At 41.5% G+C, this 26,340-nt stretch overlaps 1 protein-coding gene across 12 annotated transcripts in view; it reads left to right on the plus strand.

The window, feature by feature from the left end:
* BRD4 (bromodomain containing 4) overlaps positions 1 to 26,340 on the plus strand; it is a 180,788-nt gene that overhangs the window by 57,135 nt on the left and 97,313 nt on the right. For 5 of the 12 annotated variants that reach the window (XM_033925119.1, XM_033925116.1, XM_033925127.1 and 2 more), the window contains exons 1-2: positions 8,078 to 8,096; positions 18,149 to 18,467. In XM_033925119.1, coding sequence (XP_033781010.1) covers positions 18,183 to 18,467 — 285 coding nt within the window. In that variant the 5' untranslated portion in view covers positions 8,078 to 8,096; positions 18,149 to 18,182. Of the gene's footprint in view, positions 1 to 8,076; positions 8,097 to 14,456; positions 14,558 to 18,148; positions 18,468 to 26,340 lie in introns of those variants that run through there. The other 7 variants (XM_033925120.1, XM_033925121.1, XM_033925122.1 and 4 more) reach the window with 3 other exon arrangements.

Consider the following 26,340-nt stretch of genomic DNA (forward strand, 5'->3'; position numbering starts at 1 on the left):
AAGAGTTGAGGAGTTGATCTGTGGGGCTTAGTACGTTCTAAATAGTAAGCTAAAGCCCGTTTACAGTCCAAAGTGTGTAGAGCCTGTTCTCCAGAATGAGAGTGCCGTCACCCATCAGTCAAGAATATCTGCCTGCTGTCCCTGGATAACACCTGTTACGGTAAGTAACTGTTCTTTCTTACCTTACATCAAACATGCAGACCTAGGTGAGTAGGTGAGCTTTATGGATGTTAAAGCAGCAAATCGTCCATCTTTCTCCAGGTTTTAGACTCGCAGCTTGTACGAAGTGATCGTTTGGACCTTAGGCCTAAAAAGGAAATGTGCTTCAGCCATGACCCTGCTCTGAAGTTCAGGAGTGAGACTGTGGACTGAATGCAGGTCATGCGTGCTGTATTTTTTAGCCCCTCTTTTGCTGGAGTGTTCAGAGTGCCTCCAGCTGTCTTCGGTGAAACCATTCAATACTTGTCGGGGCTTTATTTATGCCTGCCAAGAGCGGACTTTCAGAAGTTAACAGACACGCTCCTCTATTTATCATTTTTATAGCGCTGAAAGGGGTACGCAACACTGTACATTTAACATACAATAGACAGAAGAGCTAACAACTTAATTTGACAGGATATCTCAAGGTTGGGAAGATTATGGCAGAGGAAACGATACAAGGGGTCTAGGTATCTGACAGCAGTGCATGGGAGTTGAGAGTTGAAAACATTTTCGAAAAAGTGGGCTTTTAGCTTAGATTTGAATACTGCTAAGGATGGAGCATGACGTATTGATTCAGGCAGCTTGTTCCAGGCATACGGTGCGGCAAGAAAGAAGGGACGGCGTCTGGAGGTGGCAGTGGAAGAGAAAGGATACAGATAAGAGGGACTTAATGATGCTTAACGGTGGTACACACTGCTAGACAACTTCTCTGCTCTTTTTATGGAGGTGAGGGGCTCTGTTTTACACGTGTCTTGCTGTCGGCATGTTGCAGCACAGTTTTGCATAGGGTTCCCTTTTTGGGGAAGGCAGGGATGTTGGCTTGTGTAATGGTGGGGTTGGTTTGTGGTTAATATACTTGGATCATCAGTATGCTAATGTTGATAGGTTCCAGGCCACACCACTCCTTATACTGATGATGTCATTGTAAATCTCCGGTTCTTTGCCTCCACTTGAAAATCTGGACTGGTCTATCAAGAATCAAAGAGGAAATTAGATGAGAATAAATTTCACTTTGAAAATGCTACTTACGAGGGGGTGCTGAAAAGCTCTCAGCCCCCAACCAAGACCTTGCTGCATCATCGATCTCAGTCTCATAGAAACATAGAAGATGACGGCAGATAAGGGCCATAGCCCATCAGGTCTGCCCACTCTACTGACCCACCCCCAAGTTTACTATCCTAGGGATCCCACTCCTGATGAAAGGTTCCCTTGGCTTAACCCTTTAAGGGATCCCACATGGGCATCCTATTTGCTCTTAAATTCTTGCACGCTGTTTGCCTCAATCACCTGCACCGGGAGTTGTTCCGAGGATCAACCACACTGAAAGTTTGTACCCCACTTCTTCACTGTGGAATATTTGTCACTCAGTATTTGCATCATACATTCGTGAATTTCCTTTGGAGTTTTCTTCTGTAGGAATAGGAATTTCATGACAGCTTGGTGTTCTACACTTTTCATTAACCCTGTTCAAACAATGATCTGAAGCAATATCAAAACAGCAATTCGATTCTGCAAAACAAAATAATGCTCAGAATTTAGGAAGTTTTTTGGACAGAGAACTTTTCAGGATCCAGTATAACTGTGAGTGGGAGAAACATTGCTGCTGTAGCTTACCAATGCCACCTTCCACTGGATTTGTGAGACAGAGAGTAGTTACAGCTGCTTTTATGGACTCGGATTCCTGGGCCTGGTCCAAAGAGAAAACTAGATACAGCAGAGAGGAAAGCAGGCTGAAAGTTAATTGTAATCTATCCTGTTCCTAAAAACTTTGATGGATGTTTAAGTGTTCCACTTCTATTAGAGATGACTGCTCCTATATCCATCTGCCAATGTCTGGTCCTTCTTGCCATGACGGAGCACATTTCAGCACTTGAGTTGGCTACTCAAGGCCTTACACAATTGCAGATTTTGGGTTTCATGTGCGAGCTCCTGACCTGCCATTTTGGAGATGATTTAGACCATTTCTCTGGTGCCTTCTAATCTCTAGAATATGAGTTCAGTTATATCTGCCATATATTCTTGGCAGTCACCACCACAGGGTTAATTTGATATTCAGAGGACATTTTTGCACAGTTTTTGTTGCTGTGGTGTGAATTACCGTATATGGTGATTGTCATATATGTGAAATATGCATATCAGTGTTAAAATACTATACAGTGTTACCTCGGAATCCGAACTTAATCCGTTCCAGAACCCTGTTCGAGTTCCAAGACAATTTTTCCATTGAAAATAATAGAAACTGGATTAATCCGTTCCTTGGTCCCACAAACTCAGATTTTCAAATAGACAGCAAGATCGGGCCCCCACCCGGCAGAGACAGCAAGATTGGCAGTGGCAACTGCAAGCGGTGCTCAGCCCAAAGCTTCCCTCTGACGTAAACCGCCCAGGCAGAAACAGGAAGCTGCGTCAGAGGGGAAGCTTTGGGCTGAGCAACGCTTGCAGTTCCCATACGTTTGGATTCCAAAGCAGCATTCAGATTCCAGGGCAAAATTTAATTTAAAAAAATAGTTCGGATTCCAAGTTGAGTTCTGGGGCGTTTGGATTCCGAGGTACCACTGTACTATATATCCGCAAATGAAAGACAGCATTTCACAATTGTTTTCTTCATATCTAGGAAGCTTGGCTGCTTACATCTCCCTGACAAAGGTCAGGGAGGAGGTTTGATTCAGGCTGTAGCTGGAGAGTTCTGACTAGCAGAAAATTAAAGGAATGCCTTTTTGTTTTTTTTCTTTTGACCTTTTTTTCAGCTTTCCTCCGCCAAGGTCCCAAGTGTTGCTGACTTGGAGCCTTGTGGTTTTTTCATTGCTTTCCAGGTCACTTTGTTCCGAGCATAGCTTCCCAGTACATCAGAAGGACTTTTTTCTTACAGTGCTCTAAGACGGTTACTCAGTGCTAGGTATGAGAGCAGAGATGCTGCAGGGAAGAGACCAGGACACTGGCACACTGGTGGAGGAAGCTGAATGCAAGACATATCCATAGATGAAGCCAAAAAAGAAATCCAGGCCTACAAGAACCAACCGAAAATGCAATAAACTTAAGAGAGACAAGCACTTCTCCCTACAGAGCAGATATTTAGGATTGCAAACAGACTTTACCATGAGGAAGAAGATTCCAGATTCTGCTCTGCTGGTTATCTTTATGAAAAATTACATTTCTTGTACCTATCTGGACTGTGGAGATGACACAGTAGCAGCTGAGGCCCAGACAAGAAACAGTGTTTTGGTAGTCTAATTTCTGTAATTTTCTTGTAATGTGTAGCAAAAAGTAACTCATTTCTGACTGTCTCTGTGGTTGTGAATTCAGTTTCTGAACAGCTCTTTAGAGTTGCAAAGAATGTAATTGAATCTGCTTGCCAGAAACTCCTGCCTCAATTTTAGCAAAGAAATGCTGATGTGGTAGTGAACTGCTGAGCCAGGCACAAAGGCCCTGATTCTGCAAAACGTGTCTAAGGTAGGCATCCTTTGTAGAATTGTGCTCAGCAGCATTCAGCACTGTTTAGACGTCTAACTTTTTAGGCGTCCTTTAGAGAATCAAGTTTTAGGTGAGATTTACGGCCTCTTTTACAAAACCGCGTTAGCAGCTGCCGCACGGCAACAGCCCCGAAGCCCTTTAAATCTCTATGAGCTTCGGGGCCATTAGCGCAGCGCAGCCACTAGCGCGGCTTTGTAAAAGATTCGTTTGACATCCAAACAATGTCCTTAATGTTATAATATTTTATTATTAGAATGGCGATTTTATGCTGTTTTTCATTATAATTGTAATACTGGGAGTTGAATCTGTTTAATGCTTTTATTTATTTCTCTTCCATCAGACAGAGTGACTAGGATTCGAACCAGCAACATTAGGGTAGAAGGCTGTAGGTTTAACCCAGACATGGGCAACTCCTGTTCTCGAGTGTCGGAATCCAATCAGGTTTTCAGGATTTCCCCAATGAATATGCATTGAAAGCAATGCATGCAAATAGATCTCATGCATATTCATTGGGGAAATCCTGAAAACCTGATTGGATTCCGGCCCTCGAGGACCAGAGTTGCCCATGTCTGGTGTAACCAGTGTGCTACAGAGTGAGCTAGCAAGCTGCATAGCAATTGTAAAACTAGGTCTTAGAGGCATTGTAAGGAAATCTACTTTTGAGCATAGTTTAGGCTTCAGATAGACCTGAGTTCTAAGGACGGAACTTAGGCACAGTTTGGACGTGCTTAATGGGATCTGCTAAATTGTTCTATGGGGTTTTTGCTTTATTAAGCTCAAAATACATTTAATAAGCTACTACATAAACAGGGCACATCAATACAAAGATATTGCATGCAAAGTCTTCTATTTTTAGCAGGGCAAACATAGAAACATAGAATATGACGGCAGAAAAGGGCCATGGCCCAACAAGTCTGCCCACTCTAATGACACCCCCCCCCCTAAGTTCTTCCTTGAAGTGATCCCACATGCTTATACCATTTTTTCTTAAAATCTAGCACGCTGCTGGCCTCAATTACCTGCAGTGGAAGATCATTCCAATGATCAACCACTCTTTCGGTGAAGAAATATTTTCTGGGGTCGCTATGAAATCTTCCACCCCTGATTTTCAACGGATGCCCTCTTGTTGCAGTAAGTCCTTTAAGGAAAAAGATATCTTCTTTTACCGTGACATATTTGAACGTCTCATTCATAACTCCCCTCTCTCTGCTTTCCTTGAGTGAGTATAGCTGCAACTTACCCAGCCGTTCCTTATATGGGAGATCCTTGAGTCCTGAGACCATCCTGGTGGCCATTCGCTGAACCGACTCAACTCTCAGCATATCTTTTTGATAATGTGGTCTCCAGAATTGTACACAATATTCCAGATGAGGTCTCACCATGGATCTGTACAACGGCATTATAACTTCGGGCTTCTGGCTGACGAAACTTCTACGGATACAACCCATCGTTTGTCTAGCTTTGGATGAAGCTTTCTCCACTTGATTGGCAGTCACTAATGATCACAACTAAGTCCCATTCTGCTGCAGTTCTTGCTAAGGTCTCACTTTTAGGGTGTAAGTTCTGCATGGATTTCTGCTGCCAAGGTGCATGACCTTACACTTTTTGGCATTAAAACTTAGTTGCCAAGTTGTGGACCAATGTTCCAGTAAGAGTAGGTCCTGCGCCATACTGTCGAGCACTGTGCTTTTGCCTACTATTTTGCATAGTTTAGTGTCATCGACGAATAATGTAATTTTACCTCAAAGCTCCTGAGCAAGGTCTCTTACGAAGATATTAAATAGGATCGGACCCAAGACCGAGCCCTGCGGCACTCCACTGATCACTTCTGATGTTTCAGAGAGAGTACCATTTACCACCACCCTCTGAAGTCTACCTCTGAGCCAGTCTGTAACCCATGCAGTCAATGTTTCTCCTAATCCCATCGAACTCACCTTGCTCAATAACCTGCGGTGTGGGACACTATCAAAAGCCTTACTGAAGTCCAAGTACACGATGTCCAGGGACTCCCCCATAACCAGCTTTTTCGATATCCAGTCAAAGAAACTGATTAGATTGGCTTGGCTAGACCTACCTTTTGTAAATCCATGTTGATGGGGATCTTGTAGATTCTCCTCTATCGATGTGAGACTTACCGGTCTGAAATTTGCAGCCTCCGTTCTGCAACCCTTTTTGTGGAGTGGAATGACGTTAGCTGTTTTCCCAGTCCAATGGGACTCTTCCTGTGCTTAGGGAAAGATTGAAGAGCACGGATAACGGTTCCGCCAGGACATCTCTCAACTCCCTAAGCACCCTGGGATGTAGTTTGTCTGGTCCCATGGCTGTGTTCACTTTGAGCCTTGATAGTTCATAGTAGACGCTGCTAGACGTAAACTCGAAATTTCTAAACAGTTCTTCCGAGCTTTCCCTTGTCTGCAACTGTGAACTGGATCCCGGCGCCTCACAGGTAAAGACTGAGCAGAAGTATTCATTTAGTAGTTCGGCTTTATCGGAGTCCGATTCTACATAGTTCCCGTCTGGTGTCCTAAGGCGCACTATCCAATCTGTGTTTCTTTTTCTGTCATTAATATACCTGAATAAGGATTTATCCCCTTTTTTAATGTTCTTTGCTAGATTCTCTTCCATCTGGAGTTTGGCCTCTCTGACTGCTGTTTTGACAGCTCTAGACTTGGCCAGGTAGTCCTCTTCTAGTTTTTCTGATTGTTTGCAGGAGATAAATGCTCTTTTCTTCTTTTTTACGAGATCCGAGATCTCCGCAGCGAACCACTGAGTTTTATTGTTTCTCCGCCGTTGGCTTACTGTTTTTATAGAGAGTTTAGTTGCTTCTTGTAGGAAGCTACTATAGCTCAGTAAGTAAAAACCCTGTGCTCATCTTCCAGAGATCATGGGTTCAAATCCCAACCAGCTCCCCCAGCACATATTTTAATTGTGGCATTCTACTTGCAGGTGCACCTTGATGAGATCACAATGAGGTCATCATTGTGCAGCTGCAAACTTCCATTTGCAATGAAGTAGAAGCCATGCTAAGGTCTGTATCTGTTTTTTTCTGTTTTTAACCTTTTGCAAATGAAGTTATGTGTGCAATCTAAATATTTTTGTCGTGCTTTCTTTGCTTTCAAGAATGAGCTGATTGGAGCACTGTTTAGTCAGAAAAAAGGGTAGCTTTTTAGCAAGAAAACTAAAGCTATGTTTTTCATGTGCTTTGCTTCAGTTAATGGATCTTTTCCTCTAATTAGCAAATAGCATTGCTGTTTGTCCACAAAAATAGAAGGTTTGACATGCAATATATCTGTTTTGATGTGCCCTGTTTATGTGGTGCCTTGTTAAATGTATTATGAGTTCAATAAAGCAAAAATAAATCCCAGAGAGTTATTTAGCAGATCGCATTGAGAATGTCCAAAGAGTGCCTAAGTCCATCCATAGAACTTGGATCTATTTGAGGCCCAAACTAAGCTCAAAAGTAGACCTGGTTTCCATTTGCCTACAATATAGGCATCATATGGATGCCCTATGTCGCTCAGCGTTATGTAAATGAATCGAAGGATGCCCAAATTGAATCATTGCTCAAACCACGCCCATTCCACGCCAATTGAGTTAGGCACGAGTTTTAAACATGGGCGTCCATGAAATTTTGGCTGAAGAGAGTACCTGAAGAAAGAGCTGTTAGGATGGGAGGACATAAGAGAAGTGGAAAGACAGTGGTCTAAGCTGAAAGTAGCGATAAAAATGGCTACGGACCTTTATGTGAAGAAAATCAATAAAAACAAGAGAAAAAGGAAGCCGATATGGTTTTCCAAACTAGTGGCGGATAAAATAAAGGTGAAAGAGTTGGGGTTCATGAAATATAAAAAAAACCCCAAGAAGAGGAGTGCAGAAAGGACTACAGGGTGAAACTGAAAGAAGCCAAGAGAGGGATACGTCTGGCGAAAGCACAGGCAGAAGAACAAATGGCTAAAAATGTAAAAAAGGGAGACAAAAATTTTTTCAGATATATTAGTGAAAGGAGGAAGATGAAAAATGGAATTGCTAAACTAAAAAATGCTGGGAACCGATATATGGAGAGTGATGAGGAAAAAGCAAATGTGCTAAACAAATACTTCTGTTCTGTGTTCACAGAAGAAAATCCTGGAGAAGGACATAGATTGTCTGGCATAGTTACACGAGAAAATGGAGTGGATTCTACGCTGTTCACGGAGGAGAGTGTTTATGAGCAACTTGAAAAACTGAAGGTGGACAAAGCGATGGGACCAGATGTGATCCATCCCAGGATACTAAGGGAGCTCAGAGAGGTTCTGGCGAGTCCTATTAAAGACTTGTTCAACAAATCTCTGGAGACGGGAGTGATTCCTGGGGATTCGAGAAGAGCGGATGTGGTCCCTATTCATAAAAGTGGTCACAGGGATGAAGCAGGAAACTACAGGCCGGTAAGCCTCACTTCAGTTGTTGGAAAAATAATGGAAGTGTTGCTGAAAGAAAGGATAGTGTACTTCCTTGAATCTAATGGGTTACAGGATCTGAGGCAACATGGCTTTACAAAAGGTAAATCGTGCCAAACGAACCTGATTGAATTTTTTGATTGACCAGAGAGCTGGATCGAGGACATATGCTAGATGTAATTTACTTAGATTTTAGCAAAGCCTTTGATATAGTTCCTCATAGGAGGCTGTTGAACAAACTTGAAGGGCTGAAGTTAGGACCCAAAGTGGTGAACTGGGTTAGAAATTGGCTGTCGGACAGACGCCAGAGGGTGGTGGTTAATGGAAGTCGCTCAGAGGAAGGAAAGGTGAGTAGTGGAGTCCCTCAGGGTTTGGTGCTGGGGCCAATCCTGTTCAATATGTTTGTGAGTGACATTGCTGAAGGGTTACCAAGATTTGTACCAGAGTACAGATGATACCAAGATTTGTAACAGAGTAAACACCGAAGAGGGAGTAGAAAATATGAAAAAGGATCTGCAAAAGTTAGAGGAATGGTCTAATGCCTGGCAACTAAAATTCAATGCAAAGAAATGCAGAGTAATGCATTTGGGGATTAATAATCGGAAGGAACTGTATATGCTAGGAGGAGAGAAGCTGATATGCACGGAAGGGGAGAGGGACCTTGGGATGATAGTGTCCGAGGAAGGGGAGAGGGACCTTGGGATGATAGTGTCCGAAGATCTAAAGGCAAAAAAACAGTGTGACAAGGCAGTGGCTGCTGCCAGAAGGATGCTGGGCTGTATAAAGAGAGGCGTAGTCAGTAGAAGGAAGAAGGTGTTGATGCCCCTGTACAGGTCATTGGTAAGGCCCCACTTGGAGTTTTGTGTTAAGTTTTGGAGACCGTATCTTGCGAAGGACGTAACAGGACTTGAAGCGGTCCAGAGGAGGGTGACGAAAATGATAGGAGGCTTGTGCCAGAAGACGTATGAGGAGAGACTGGAAGCCCTGAATACGTATACCTAGAGGAAAGGAGGGACAGGGGAGATATGATTCAGACGTTCAAATACTTGAAGGGTATTAACGTAGAACAAAATCTTTTCCAGAGAAAGGAAAATAGTAAAACCAGAGGACATAATTTGAGGTTGAGGGGTGGTAGATTCAAAGGCAATGTTAGGAAATTCTACTTTACGGAGAGGGTGGTGGATGCCTGGAATGCGCTCCCGAGAGAGGTGGTGGAGAGGAAAACAGTGACGGAGTTCAAAGAAGCGTGGGATGAACACAGAGGATCTAGAATCGAAAAATAATATTAAAAATTGAACTAAGGCCAGTACAGGGCAGACTTGCACGGTCTGTCTGTATATGGCCATTTGGTGGAGGATGGGCAGGGGAGGGCTTCAATGGCTGGGAGGGTGTAGATGGGCTGGAGTAGGTTTTAACGGAGATTTCGGCAGTAGGAACCCAAGCACAGTACCGGGTAGAGCTTTGGATTCTTGCCCAGAAATAGCTAAGAAGAAAAAATTTACATTGAATCAGGTTGGGCATACTGGATGGACCATTCGGGTCTTTATCTGCTGTCATCTACTATGTTACTATGTCTACAAAGTGGCATCTACGTCCTTTGGATGCCTAAGTACCAATTATCACTTGTTAAGACCCTTAATTGGCTCATTAACCACTTAGATTGGACGCCTTTATAGAATCGGGGCCAAAGAGCGTAATATCTGGAGTTACAGCCCAGATCATAATTCTGCCGTTTTTCAGATTCGGAGCCAGAGTAACATAGATGTTGTGCTTTGGGGGCAACTTTGAGCAGAGTAAACAAGTCACACTGCTCCTTCATCTAGCTCTTCTGGCCATATGTTGAAGACTCCCTTATCCCTTTGGTTCTTTCCATCCCCTTTGCTTTTTAATTTCATGCAATGTATCCTACCCACTTCCCTAATGTAGCATTTTTTTTTTGTCTGTAATATTCATCATGTCTGTTTTCCCCCATTTTTATATTTTAACATACATTTTATATTTGTAATATTGTAAACCACTTCTCCCCTGGCCTGCCCCCCCCCCCCCCCAGCAATTCCCTTTTATCATACTTCTACTGTTTTAACAGTATTTCCTTGGTATACTGAAATGGAAGTCTCAGGCTTCCATAAACATATCCCTGAGCAAAACTTGACTAGAAAGTCTCTCATCCCCCAGAGTGAGCAAGCCATAAGCATCTCAGGTGACCTTTGCACTGCCAGCAGATGACAGAATGCTGAGTCACACCACGAAGGGAAATCGGTGCCGATGAACTCTGATTAATCCATCCCACTAGCACATACCAGAGCCCACACACACTGCACATAAAACAGGAAATCAGAGCAGCAGTTCATTTAAAGCTGCAAGCACATGATGGTACCTCATGTGCTTGCAGCTGGCTCTACCCCACTTTTGCTATGGATTTGTCACTACTTTATGATGATTCAGAAAAATTACTTTTAATAGATTTTTGCCTCCAGGCCCACATCTCAGGGTGAGCAAAACTTACAAAAAAACATTTTTAAACACAATTTCTAAGACAGTGTGACTGAACATCAGCTGTTATGCATGATGTTCCGAGTTAGTCCAAACAGTTTGGGTTTTTGAGATATCGGTAATCAATACATTGTGGCGCAGTGGTTGAAGCTACAGCCTCAGCACCCTGGGATTGTGGGTTCAAATCCCGCGCTGCTCCTTGTGACCCTGGGCAAGTCGCTTAATCCTCCATAGCCCCAGGTACGTTAGATAGATTGTGAGCCCACCGGGAGAGATAGGGAAAATGCTTGAGTACCTGATTGTAAAACCGCTTAGATAACCTTGATAGGCGGTATATAAAAATCCTAATAAACTTAAAAAAACTTAAACTTAAACTTAAATAAACTTAAAATAAACTCTACATCAACTATTTCAAAGTGAGAATTTACAACACAACTATGTCACAGATCTTAGTTGTTGTCAACCCACTACTGGTAATTCTCTCCTAATGCACAAAGTCATTTATCAAGCCATATCCAATATCAGCATCCATAGATTAAAAGAAGCTTTTTCAGGTTCACACCAGAAGCCTAAAACTGAACCCAATAACTCGGGTACCTTCAAGTCCACTTGCTCAGAGAATGAAAGTGGCTACAAGCACATTAACAGGAAGAAATAATTCCCATGGACTATACATCTGGTTAATTGCACAATGAAACAAGCTTTTTCAGTTGTCTGGTCTTAGCAGCTGAAATGAGAGATTTTCATGTCTGTACTCTAGAAAGATTGCATTAGATTATAAAAATCCTATACACTTCTCCCGTATTCGCGGTTGTAGTACTCTCGATTTCGATTATTTGCAGTTTTTAGCTAACCAGGTCCTGGCCCAACTTTTCTGCCTCTCTCCCTTGCGCTATCCCAAAAAGCTGCTGAATAGATATGGCACCTGCGTCTGCCAAATCAGCGTTGGCAAGTGAGCGGTTCCCCTCTGAATTAGATTCTTCTTTCTCACCTCGCTGCTGTTGACAAGCAACCATGGCGGTCCCTTGCCCTCACTCTCCGATTCTTCATTCAGTTCCCATGACTACTGAGGGAAAAAGGAGCAAAGGTTGCCCTCTTGCGCGCATGCATTACTTCCGGTTCCATGTTCCCAAATCAATCATCGGTTCCAACTTTTATAACTCCAAGCCTCATTCTGGTACTCCATTAGTCTTTTAGGTTGTTTTCCAAGCCTCATTCTAGCGCTGTAAGGGCTTCCCTCGCACTCTCAATGCGTTCCAAGCTTTTGTCTCAACCCTATAGCTCCTATTTCTATTCTCTTGTCTTTCTTCCCTGCTTCCCAGTTATTCCATATTTGCAGGTCTGTTCATCCTCAATCACCGCAGATACGGAGGGAGAACTGTAGTCAACTCTGGGTTCCAACTTCAATGACGCATCACAAAACCTCTCCCTTCACCTTCCTCGAGAAAGTGTTCGCCCTCAGAGGGGTATCTTCCTGCAGCTAATTTGTCTGTGTGCTGGAGGTGATGTCAAAGAGGAAATAGCATTATCAAGAAAACAAAGAATAATGTTAAAGTTTTGCTTTCTAGCTGTAGTACCAAAACAGTTTATTACATTATCTTATGTAAAAACCCATGTTTTGGGAGAAATTACCTTCTGAATGGTGAATTCAGTGCATTCTGTTGAACTTTGCATATAGCTTGTGTAAGAGATGTGTTTGAGCTATTTCTACTGTCGGGCTAGGTGGAAAAAGATATTTAGAAAGCTTAAGCATTAGTCAAACGTACGACCAGGCAGGTCTTTTTGCTTTTTTATAAAGATTTTTTTACCAGGCTTGGGTGTCGAGTTTGTTTGCTTTTTATATTTTCACTTTTTCACTCTCTCCTCTCCCTCTAGTTCCCCTTTTACCAGATATCATCCATATCTCTCCTGCTGCGTCTGATTTCACTATTATAAGATTTAAGTACAGTACAAGGAAATTTGAGACCCTCTAGTGACTAAGATGCATTCTCAGCCCCTGTTGGTCCTCTGACAACACTAGTTCGTCCTCTTGGTACAGATGCCAGACACTGAAATTTAGATGTTCAGGTGACCTGGACTTAGTTCTTGCCTTGGTGTCTCTTAGCCCATCTATGAAGCAGGTCCCATCATGGATGATGGTTGTTTTAGCGTGTTGAGTTGCATCTCTACTACCTTTTGGCTGCCAGGATGTCATTTCTTTTTAGCAGTTTCCTTTTCCATTTGTTTGCTCCTCATGGAGTACTTTAGGCTTCTTAGCTTGCCTGTTTGGCAGCAGGGAGGAGTAATCAACCAGTACAGGTCTGTACCAGGGGTTTTCAGCCCAGTCCTTTGGACACTGCATCACCATTCTCCTCCCCTTCGACCAACCAGAATCCACCATGACAGGCTCAATACACAGAACACTCGAAACAGTAGCAACAAGGATGACAGAACACAAACTAAAGCTTATCTCTGACAAAAACAAAATTTATCCTCCTAGAAAATAGCAAATCTCCAACCTTAACAAGCCTAGTAATAAACTCTATCTCATATCCCATTCAACCCACACTAAAACTTCTTGGAGTACTGATTGACAGAGGCTGTACCATGCAACCACAAATCAACAAAGTAATAAAAGCATCATTCGTGACTATGAGAAATCTAAGACAAATCCAAAAATTCTTCGACAGGAAACAATTCTAACTTTTGGTACAATCTCTTATCCTTGGACTAATAGACTACTGCAACATACTATACCTCCCCTGTCCAGCGACCTTGATAAAGCAATTACAAACAATACAAAATACAGCCCTAAGACTCATCTACTCACTGAAAAAATATGACCACATCACAGCAGCATACCACAACTCACACTGGCTCCCAATACAAGCAAGAGTATACTTCAAATTCTACTGTCTACTATTCAAAGTTATTAATGGAGAAAGCCCAACCTAATGGAACAATCGACTAACCCAATCCACCTCAACCAGGCACAAGAGAACCCACTCACTATTCACACACCCACCAACCAAAAATATTAAACGAGGAAAATTATATGACAACCTAATGGCCACCAAAGCAGCTAAACTAGACAGACAATCACCAATCTGTTGTCTTCGACCAAAGACTACAAAACTTGAAACCAAAACCCTAGTCTTCAAAAAATACATAAAACCTATCTAACACGAACAGTTCCTTCTCAAACTCTACCTACCACACACTCCACCCATATTTAATCTAAAATGTTTCTAATTACCCAACATGCATCTCCTTAACTTCTCGACAATTCTTATGTAATTCTTATGACTATTCTTATGTAATGTTACAATTCTTGTAACCTGACAACTCTTGTGTAATCCGCTTTGAACCGCAAGGTATTGGCGGAATAGAAATCACTAACGTTAATGTAATATAATGTACTACCTCCATGGTATGGAGATTCTCAGGTATATTCCCAGTGGATGTCCTGAGAAGCCCTGAACCTAGCCATCTGTGTTTCCAAATTTTAAGTATATGAAATGGTTGTTGCAAATATATTGAGTACTAGAGACTGACCTCAAATCTGCAGTCTGAGAATCTGAGCAGCTGTCAGTTTGATTTATCATTTATTAAACTTGATATACCATCTTGGTTTACAATTAAAAAAAAAAGTTAAAAGGACACCAACAATAGAATAGGAAAGATACACATATTTCCAGATGCTACAATACTTTCATTTCCATAACTAATTACTAGAAAAAGCTTGTTCAAAAAGATAAGTTTTTAAAAAGCTACGAAACTTAGTCAAAAATGATTCTAAAAAGGTAATGAATTCCATAAAGCTGGTGCTATTGAAAAAAATGTTGAATTATCTCGTTTCCTATTTTGTTTTTGAAGGATGAGGAATCACAAGTCTATTGTCATTTAATGAATGAAGAGGAATAATTAATGAAGCCAAATAATCAGGGATTCCTGAATGTAAAATCTTATAAGTCAAAGTAAGAATTTTTAATTGAATATGTTAATGCATGGAAATCCAGTGTAATTGTTTCAAAAGAGGCATTGCATGGTCAAATCTTAAGAGATCACCTCTATTAAGAGAGACAATAATAATGGGTAACAGGAACAATTTGTGTGTGGTGATATGAGCTCAGAAGAGCAACTTCCCTTAGGAAACCAATCTATTGCTCAGAATATCAACATACCAAGATTTCAGCTATATACCATCATTGGGTTCACCCAAATGTGTATGAATGCACCATGTAATAATTAAAACCATAAAAGTGCACAGTGAAATTAGAAAATAATTTTTTAAAATATAAGTAAATCTCTCCAAGATATTATTGTATTTTCACCCACGTTCATTGGATAAGCCCCCACCCCCAGTATCTTAACCAGTACGTAAGAGACTACGGCGTTATAACTGGAAGCAAACTTAGCTTGTAAATAGAGCCCAATGGAATACAGAGCACCAGATAACTAAAAGCTGTTTTCCACTCGATTCTGTTCTCAACCAACCAAGCGTAGTTTCAGGGTAACAGCCTCTTCATCAGGGACCATAGGTCATTTAAACAGAAAATAATAAAGATGCCGAGACATCAAACATCATCAAAACTGTGGTCATTCTCCAGACAATGGCATACCATAGGTGCTGAGTCTGTGGCTGTGTTTAATCTGCTTTTATGTTTGGCTAGTCTTACTTTCACATCTTATAAGGGCAGATGATGACATACACTACCCATTGAGCCTTACAGGAAATAGAGTGTCTCAAGATATGTGTTCAAAGTATTAGGATGAGTCCAAGATGCACAGTGTAGATCAGGGGTGCCCACACTTTTTTGGCTTGTGAGCTACTTTTAAAATGACCAAGTCAAAATGATCTACCAACAATAAAATTTTAAAAATAAACACAAATGTTAATTATCATTTATATTCGGGGGGGGGGGGGTTCAAAGAGGTCAAGGAAGATGACTTTAAAATATGCAATGTCACCTCAGTAACAACTATACAGAAATAGACAAATATACCCTCTCCCTTTTTACTAAACCACGATAGCGGTTTTTAGCACAGGGAGCTGTGCTGAATGCCCCTGCAAATGGAGAGCATCAAGTGGTTTACAATAAGCTGGCAAAGATATCTTATAGGCCAGCTAGGACTTCAGGATCAGATATGTGGCTACTAGTTTTCACAGGGTTCAGCGCCTTGAAATATATTTTAAGAATAAGGAAAAGCAATTTATGGGAATTAAAAATATTGATATTTCCTGGGAGATCCAGAAGAGATGGAGACCATTTTTATTGCTGCATCCTATTTAAAATTTCCCTGTGAAAATATAATATATCAGTCTATAAAATGTTGCTGTTTGGGGGAGCAATCTCACTTAACTACTTTTTTGACCGTTGGGGTGGGGTGGAGTTTAGTTGCATAGGGTCCCTCATATGGGATTGTTCTGTAAAAGTTGAATAAGTAATTTAGGGCTCCTTTTTTACAAAGCTGCGATAGCGGTTTTAGAGTGCGCTGAATTGCCTTGAGCTGGCGTGAGTTCTAGCCGCGTAGCGTGGGTTTAGCGTGCGCTAAAAACGCTATCACAGCTTAGAAAAAAGGAGCCCTTACTGTTGAAGTCTCTCTCTCTTTAAAATCCCTTGATCCCAAATTGTTGGTGGACTTGATCTAAGCAAAAAGTTCCTTTGTACCATTCCTCGCCCCGCCTTTGTCTTGCTAATGTCCTTATTATATGACTTGGCTTTTCTGTACAAGTGGTTTGTTTGGATTTGTTGAAAAATAACTCAAAAACAAAAATGAGGGAGAGGAGAGAGACAGTCCAGACAAGCAGAATTGAATTTCCGATAGATGCCTTCCAGCAAAAGAGATCTGCCACTTCATTTGTAATAAGCTGTGCCACCATACTTCTCTTGGGTCTAAACCAGGGATCTCAAAGTCCCTCCTTGAGGGCCGCAATCCAGTCGGGTTTTCAGGATTTCCCCAATGAATATGCATTGAAAGCAGTGCATGCACATAGATCTCATGCAGATTCATTGGGGAAATCCTGAAAACCCGACTGGATTGCGGCCCTCAAGGAGGGACTTTGAGATCCCTTAACGATGCTGGTCTCTGCCCCAAGGATGTGATCTGGTTATCTCCCCTTCCAGCTGGACCAGGTGAGGCACTGACCATAAAAGCTGCCACAATCTCAGTCCAGCATCTATTCACCTGGAACAGGGGTGTCAAAGTCCCTCCTTGAGGGCCGCAATCCAGTCGGGTTTTCAGGATTTCCCCAATGAATATGCATTGAAAGCAGTGCATGCACATAGATCTCATGCAGATTCATTGGGGAAATCCTGAAAACCCGACTGGATTGCGGCCCTCAAGGAGGGACTTTGAGACCCCTGGTCTAAACAGATGTGCAGCACTTTAACAAAACACATTGCTGTAAAGAACAAAGCGACCCATGCCCAGGAATAGAACATTTTAAAAAAGTGATAGAACAATTTGAAACAAATGTAGGAGGTCTTATAGACACTGTTTTTCTCGCCATCTAAGTTGTGACGTTTTACTGTCTGAGACCTCTCTCCTTCCTCTTCCTCCCCCGTTTACCTTACACTGAGCTGAAATGCTTAGTGCAAACAACCTATGATTTGGCTAATTCTGTACTGTTTATACCCAGTACCGGTGTAAATCACTGATCTGGTGAAGGGAACTATTCAGCGCCAGTGCTCTGATGTCAGGAAAAAACACTGTGTAATCCTTACTTCCAATCTGTAGAAAGTTCTTTTTAAATCCAGGTTAACATGGGTTAAATGCCCACAAAAGGAGGGCAAAAGATGAGATGAATTTTAGAAGAGCCTACTCTATCATCCTGAGCAAGTGGGTGATTAGTTGTTATCTGAGTATCAGCTGAGGGCAAGGGAAGCACAGGAGAGACCAGGTCAGCAAAAGGATTGAGGGGTTTTTGGGTTGCAAATGGTTTATGACAATTAAATGAACTTTCACTTCCACCCCTCAAAGCTTCAGGCTTTATTGCCTAGTCTTCACATCTAGAGGTGGCTTTGTTCACTTTTTTTTTTTGCAAAATAATTTATAATGCATTTGAAGAAACGAAATAAGGTTATAGCACATCAATAATTTATATTGTCGGGATGCTCTCAACTGAATAGAAGTACATGGAAAAAATGTTCTTGCCAGTTTTTCAACTCATAACTGGATTGAGCCCATTTTTAAACTGAAATGTTTGATATATTTTTATGGGTCCTCCAACCCTCACTCACTCTCACTATTCCATTGTTGAGAGCAGCCCTACTTATATAGTAAAACATGTGGGCGTAATATAACCGTGTTTGTTTGGATGGGGGTCAGGTAGCCAATTTATTTATTTTTTTTGCTATTTACTTTGTGATTTTACAGTGGCTCTTTTAATCCAGCTTTTCTTGCGGTAAACAACATGTCTGATCTTGTAAACAGCAAAGCATGTTGGGTCCTCTTTAGAAAACTAATGCTATAATAATTTAAGAGTCGGAGACAGCTCTGTGCTGTGCGGTCTGCCTGTGACCTCTGCCCTCCTGGTTCTGAACTCTGTTGCTCTTGCCTTGCAGAGTGCCTGTTGAGGAATGCGATGGGATCAATAACATGTCTGTGGAGAGTGGCCCTGGGACAAGACTGAGAAGTTTGCCGGCGATGGGGGATGGACTAGAAAGCACACAAATGTCTACGACACAGGCGCAGGCCCAATCTCAGCAAGGCAGCGCCTCTATGGTTAACCCTCACCCCCCGGAGACCTCCAACCCTAACAAGCCCAAGCGACAGACCAACCAACTGCAGTATCTGCTCAAAGTGGTGCTCAAGACGCTATGGAAACACCATTTTGCATGGCCTTTCCAGCAGCCAGTGGATGCTGTCAAACTCATCCTCCCTGTAAGTAAAAAAAACAACAGCCTAGTGCATTGTATTATCTGCAAACTTTTTTTTTTTTTGGGGGTGGGGAGGGTATCTATAGACTTCATAATGATTATAGCTCACACAGTCAAAAACGTACCTGTTTGTTTCACTTGGGGCAGTGTGGTAATACTTTTAGGGCTCCTTTTATCAAGGTGCACTACGGGGGTTAGCGCGTTGGACATTTCATCATGCGCTAACCCCCCTGGCAAGCCAAAAAACTAATGCCTTGTCAATGGAGGCATTAACGACTAGCGCGGCAGGCGGTTGAACGCGCAGTATTCTGCGCGTTAACCGCCAACGCACCTTGATAAAAGGAGCCCTTAGTTACTTTCAAGGTGAGCTAACATGCTATTGTGTAGAACAAGGAAGTCTGGATGACTTCCGGCTTCTGGAATGATCATAGTACATAATTTTGCTGACTTTATGAGATGAGATCCATAAAGGATTTGATACGGGAAGACATTATCTGTTGGTATCTTTTGATGTAGCGTCTGCTTTTGATACTGTAGATCATCTCACCTTATTGGACAGATTACATGGATTTGGGATTGTTGGTAATGTATTAAAATGGTTTCGATCTTTTATGAGTGATGCCAATGGTGATGATCATTCTGGGTTTTTCCCATTGAAATATGGAGTGTGGCTCCTCATTATCTGCAATGTTTTTCAATCTATTTTTGGCATCCATTGGGAAATAGTTCTTGCATCTTGGATTACAATATCGGATCCATGCAGATCTACCATTTTTTGTTCGAGTTTTCAGCAGACTGGATACAGGGCTTCCGATTGTTGTCCCTCTATATGGATTGAGATCCAGTTATGGGTAATTAACCTTTATTACAAACAGAGCTCTGAAGACAATTAATCTTTTGTAAATTGCATAGATCCTTACGGTTATGCAGTCTATAAGTTGATGTTATGTTATGACAACGAACCATCTTAGCCTTAATGTCTTGAAGACAAGGATTTTATGGCTTTCTCCCACTGGTATTGAGGAGGCTTCATTGAATTTCACGTATGCAGGTGTTACAATTGTAATTCAGCAGGAAATTGAAAGTTTGTGAGTCATCTTGGACATGTCCCTAAAATTTCATAGTCATATCATATCAAAAATGGATTTCCTGTCCTATTAACCCTCTTTCTTCCTCCCCTCTTAAAGTCAATCAATTTGTACCTTTGCTTAATCTTTGTAAACCGCATAGAACTTCACGGTATTGCGGTATATAAGCTGTTATTATTATTATTATTTTTTATTATTATTATTATTATATCTCTTCCATAGTTAAGATTGTACTTAAGATCATGCTGGTACTAAAATTATGAGATTTGTTGGCTGCGAATTTCCGATCAGTGATGCAGAGCTTTGTCTTGCCGCACTTAGACTACTGTAATTCTCCGTTACGTGGCTTACCGAATAAATCTCTAAGAGCACGTCAAGTGGCTCAGAATACCGCTGCAAGGGTTATAGCCAGATTACCTTGCTATTCTCATGTTACATCTGTTATAGCTGAACTTTACTGGTTGCCAGTTATATGGCAAATACGATGCTACGGTTGGTATTTAAATCTGTTTGTGATCTATTGCTTAAGGTGATTTCCTCTCTTTTGCAAGCATATGTACCATCTCATACTTTGAGATCACAAGATAAAGATCTTTTGATTGATCCTTCTATTCATTCTGTTAAGAAAGTAGTGAATAAATTTCGTATGTTGGACTTTTACTGTGGAATTTTGTTCCAGACTCCATTCATTTGATTTCTGATTTTTTTGACATTTCAGAAAAGCTTGAAAACCTGTATTTTCCAGTTGGCCTTTTTCACTCTGGTTTATTCATGGTTTGGTAGTTTTGGGGCCTTAATTATTTTAAGGAACAGATGCAGGATGTTTGTTATATGCTGTTATTTTTGTAATGTCTTTACCTGCATTGATGTTTGATATATGGGCTATAAATGTTTTAAATAAATAAATAAAGTTGACCTGCCAGGCAGTTCAAGGATGTGATCAGTTTGGAAGGTGGCTGCTGGACTGTATTCTCTATACTTCTGGGGCAAAGATTAGAATTTTTGTCTGGTTTGTGCTCTGAACTAGAGGTGAAGAGGAACATAACATACCCAGACAGAGAATCCTGTTGGCAAAGAAGAAATCTGTGATGGCTGATCTTGATGGTTTAAAATTGAAATTCATTTGTGATCATGTCCTGGCTTGAACTCTGTGCTTGCAGAAAAGAGCATATCAAACTGTAAAACAAAAATATATTTAGTATTTAGAGTCTTCCTTTTACAAGGTGGATTACAACTTTACAAACACAATACTGTATTTCTCCATGTATAGGCCACAGCTTATACATGGGTTTTACAAACTGATGCAGTGGGTGCGGCTTCCTTATATGGGGCAGCCTATCTAAAGACATCATAGATAAGCCGCCCCATTAGTAGATCAGCCGCAGCGCTAGTGGAGTCCCCTGTACCTGTTAAAATACCGTAGCTTCCTCGCTGGACGCAGCCAGCGGTGCAGGGCAGGAGCGATCTTTTTGGCATCCAGCCTGGCCCCGCGTTGCTTCCTCAATGCCTGCCATCAGTTCTCATGAGTCCCGCCACTATGTCGTTCTATCAGCTATTCTAGGATAGTCCCTCCTTTTTATCCTCTGAAGCTATTCTTTTCAAGAAAATCATGCTTTAGTTTGATTATGAAATTCTTTTCCCTTTTTCATTCATATCTACTCAGGGATAGGACTGGTTTCAACTGTTATTAAGACGGCTGCTCCATTAAGATGCATTAACCGGTAGCCTCTCTTAGTTGGGTCTTGAATCTTTTTACCGTCTCCATTGCAGCGGGCTGAGGCAATCGGGCAAGGCCGCATGCTTCTGCCATAACATAGGATGTGCTAGCTGGCACAAGCTGTGCGGTGTGCAGAGCCAGCAGCTGAGCAGAGGATAATGGACTATTTTTATAGTATGTAAATGTGGACTCATTCATCCTGTCTTTTCTCTTCCCCTCCCCCAGTTAAGCCCAAATGGATATGTTCCTCTGTTCCTGTCCCTTCGCTCTTAATTTACTCACAAGGAGAGTAGGTTCCTAGTCATGTTATGGGCTTTTTTCATTCCTGCCCATCCCAGGTCCCTCTGCAGAGGTGGGTGGCATCTTATGGGGCTCCAGTGTTTTTTGGACTTCGGAACTTGGCTAAACAGGCCCTGCACGGGTGCCCTCTTAGGCTGGGTAAGGTCCCAACATTGACGGTGGGCTCCAAGGGCATCGTCAGGGGTCTCTGCGCCATAGAATGAATCTGACTGTTCTGGAGGGTCCAAGTTCTTTGAAGGGAGCTTAGGAGGATTTAGAGATCCTCTTGGGCTTCCAATTGGTCATGGACTCCCTGACCCCCTTACTTGTCCTGTTTGTATTAGATTGTAAGCTCTACTAAGCTTGGGCCATCTCGTACAGCACTGCATATGTTTAGCAAATTAGTAGTAGTTGGTTCCAAAGACCTTCCCTATGTGTCCTGGATGATTGGCTTTGGGTCAAAAGAGAGAGGCTCAATGGTCTACAGTTGGTGGGTCCTGAAAATACAACTGCCATACTCTTTTGCAGTCCTGTGTATGAGCATGCAATGGAGGGTAGAATGCTTTTAGAACAAGTGGTGAAAATGCTGATTGCTAGCAATAGCTATGCTGACAGTGGTTGGTTGATGGAAAAATCTGAAAGAACTGTTGGAAGAAGATTTGCATGGGTGCCAAGAATTGCTGTCTTTCAGAAGCTAGGTAAACAGATTATAAATTAATGGATGTAGCTCACTAAGTTTTAAGCTAAAGATAGGAATAATGTTTTTCAAGCCAGAAATTTTGGTTGGGTTGCAGAAAATGGCTTAAAATGTGATTGAGAGACTTAAGTTTAATGCAATCTTTAATTCAGTAAACTTTTCATAAGATCATTTTACTTTGGAATGTCCAGCTAAAGATCTCTAAAATTTATGCTGGCTATAAAAATACTCATGAATGAGCTGAACTAATTCTCGCCTTGTTTATGAAAGCCCCTTATGTCGATGGAAAGAAATGCATTTTCTTACATAGGACATTTATTGGGGAGGGTTATTGGGGTGGGCAGACTTGGTGGGCCGTGGCCCTTATCTGCCATCTATTTCTATGTTTCTATGTTATTGAAGATACAGTATATTATATTATATTTGATATGGTTGTAGAGTTTATTAAAGAATATTGTTAATGCCGACATTTCCTGTGGCTGCTTTAGTGAATTTTGGCTAGAAAGTTGAAGCACAACCATATTTTTGTTGCTGGTGAATTGGAATGTGCTTGTACACCAGCTCGAGTGTAAAAATAACAAATTTTAAAAAACTAAAGTGACAGTTAGGGAATTCATTATGCATTTCTCTTTTATATATTTGTTCAGCCTTCCCTAGGTCTAGTACAGCTCTTATTCAAGTTTATTCATTTTTGATATCCTGCAAATCATAAGACAACTAAGCGGCTTACAATAAAATGAATATAGATACAAATAAAGTAAGATAGGATGTAAATTAGTGATAAAACATTATACAATACTGGAAAATAGACTGGAGTAAAAACCTAGAGGTGGTTCTGTTTTGGGAAACCTCTTTATTGCATTGTTTTAAACTCTTTACGAAATACCTATCATAATTCGATAATCATATGCAACTGAAAAGGAGTTTTTGATCTGCTTTTGTGAAAGTGCAGAAAGTGAAAAAGGCAGTAGGCTCAACTCTTATGTGATGTGTTGCAGTCATTCTCGCTGGGCCTTAAAAATTCCCCTGTTACCTTTGGCACTAGTTCTTTTTGATCCTGCCTGTACTGAGGTCAGCAAGACGTGAAGGAGATCATTGGCGCCAACTTCTGCCTCTTCAGAACTGCCGTTAGAGCCAGCCTGGGAGGATTTCCCAATGTAGCACTTTAGTGCCAAGGAATCCCTTCAGATACTGTGATGTCAGGGCTGAGTCTCGCCAAAAACAGGGATCTGCATTATTGGAGAAACTGGAAAGCTTTTCTAGTACTCCCATGTAGTCCGAATGAGCACTAGATTTTTCCCTGTGCTGATTCTTAATAATGGCATAATCAGGGCTGCTAGATTTTTATTTTTCAGGGAGCTCTGTTCTTTATTCAGATATTCCTTTAAATCTAACTCGGTGATTTCATCAACACTTCACCACAGCTTGAATAATTTTGTACTTCATGGCTTTCCTCCATACAAAAGGCCCATTGTTCTTGGGTGTCCATAATTATCCTTCAAGTGTTGTAAAATGTCATCTCTTAAAGCTGAGCTTCAATCTATTATGTGCTGAGAATATGTACAAAATGAAACTGAAACCAAAAGGAAACTTCTTGATTTGAACTGAATTTTTCCTGTGGCTGACAGAGCAAAGGTGAAAACCCATTTGATCTCTGTTGCAAATAAGACGTGAAAAGACTGTTAACAGCCACTGACCTCAACATGGGAACACCAGTGCATGCTTGGAAGGGTTTTGTTGTTGTTGTTGGTTTTTTTGTTTTTTTTTTAATTCTCTGGTCTTTGTTGAAATCTTTTTTATTAAACGGATACAACCACGATAAAGACAAAAATGCAACAGAGATTTTACAATAGAAACTAACTACCATGAAGGACCGAACTCTTATATCCTCCACAGTGATTGCCAGACACCCTAACACCCCCTTCCCCCCCCAAACTGAAACAATACACAGACTGAGGTCAGAAATCAGACAGGTATGGCAGAATATAATTCGAAGGTAGTTCAATATACAGCTACGACTATCAGGAGATAAAATGTTCAAATAAGGAATCCAGGTGTTAACAAAGTCTGCTCTGGCTTTGAGAGGAATATGCCAAGCAAGCTTCCCAGCCCTTCACCTCATGTAAGAACATAAGAATTGCCGCTGTTGGGTCAGACCAGTGGTCCATCGTGCCCAGCAGTCTGCTCACGTGGCGGCCCCTTTCGAATAGTACCGTGTCCTTCTTCAACGAAGCTAATAAAGAACTTGGAATACAAGGAACGACTTAAGAGACTGGTATTGTTCTCCCTTGAGAAAAGGAGACTGCAAGGGGATATAATCGAGACTTTCAAAATACTGAAAGGAATCGACAAAATAGAGCAGGAAAAAAATTTATTTACAATGTCCAGTGTGTCAGGGGCAAGAGGACATGGACTGAAGCTAAGGGGGGACAAGTCCAGGACAAATATTAGGAAGTTCTGTTCACGCAACGAGTGGTGGACACCTGGAATGCTCTCCCAGAGGAGGTTATTGCGGAATCCACCGTTCTAGGATTTAAAAGCAAACTAGATGCACATCTCCTTACGAGAGGCATAGAGGGATATGGGTGACTAAAATTACGCCAGGCCTCCGCATGTGCGGATTGCCGGACTCGATGGATCAAAGGTCTGATCCGGAGATGGCAGTTCTTATGTTCATGTAGTCTATTTCTCCAAAACCAAAAGGAGGGTGGTTCAGAAGAAAGCCAACAAGTTAAAATATATTTCTTCCCTAGAATGAAGCATTTACTAAGAAACAGTTTTTCACAGAAGTGTATACAGTAAGCAAGGAGAATTGAGCAAGTAACATAGTAAGTGTCGAGACGACATGTAAAAGCTCCCACAAAAAGGAAGCCTGGATTCCCTCACAACTCCAGAACCCATGGAAATAAGAATTCACCTCAACAGAGCAACACAAACACAACTGAGTATCAACACAGCCCAGATACTAGTCTCTGGTCTTTAAAAACTAAATTTGATTTAGTGCCTTGTGAGGATGTCTGCCGCTGTGGCTGTGCAGATCCTTGCTTTCCTCGCAGAACTATCAAACCTGATAAGGGCTATTCCATCTATCTACTTTTACTTTTCTTGCAATTCCATTGACCAAGGTAGACCATCTAGTAGGGAAAAGTGGAAGTCTTGATTTTGTTCAGAGAATTTACTCTCCTTTTGGCTCTCCTCCTACCACCTGTTTTTTTTCTCTTATCTCCTCTGCAGCCTGACATAATTGCCTAGGCCCAGCCCTGGCTTTGACCTCGTGTGGTGGCAGCTTCTCTGCCGTGGTAGCAGGTGCCAGATTTCAGTCTGTTGAACTAAGGGAATTGGCCCAGAGACCTGAAGGGCTGGGGATCTTGCTCTACCAGGAAGGAGAATTGGTCAAAAGGCTGTTAGCATTTTCTCAAAACTCACTGAATCCATTTTGTTGCCATTTTTGAGCTTTGCAATTAATTTTGTTTATGAAGGCAAGATTCATTTATTGTAGCTTATTCCTGTGCCCACCTCCCCTAGTTGGCTTCTTAAGCCCCATGTGCCAACATCAGGCAGGAAGACAGCTATACGTGCGCAGGCGCTTCTTAAAGATTTAAAGTGACAGTGCACTTGGCAGTGTCCACACCAGGTTCCACATGTGAAAATGTATGCCTGCTGTCCTCTGAGAACACCTGCTACAGGAAGTATCTTTGTTGTATGGTTGCCTGAGATCCCAACTATGCTTCTATAGCAGCATCTGTTTTAGCAAGATCCTTCCATCGCAGGAAATGTGGCATCAGTATTGTTATCAGAACGTTTTCATAACTCTTGATAAAAGTTGGAAGTAACTGGCAGGATAATTCCAAATCCAGCATTTTATTTATTTATTATTTATTTTAATATAAACAACAAATCCAAACATATATATTCCTTTAAACAAAATATCACATACTATGTTATACAAGCAAAAACCATCAGCAATAATGTACCTTTGCTCTGTGATTCTTCGGCACAAGCAGATTGAGCAATAATGAAACACAATCAACCCTTTGCACGGTTGATTTCCAGGCTTTAAATAGTTTTCTGAATGTTAAGTTGTTGGGTTTTTTTT

This window comes from Geotrypetes seraphini, chromosome 16 (genome assembly GCF_902459505.1).
Source record: "Geotrypetes seraphini chromosome 16, aGeoSer1.1, whole genome shotgun sequence".
In the NCBI taxonomy this organism is placed as follows: domain Eukaryota; kingdom Metazoa; phylum Chordata; class Amphibia; order Gymnophiona; family Dermophiidae; genus Geotrypetes; species Geotrypetes seraphini.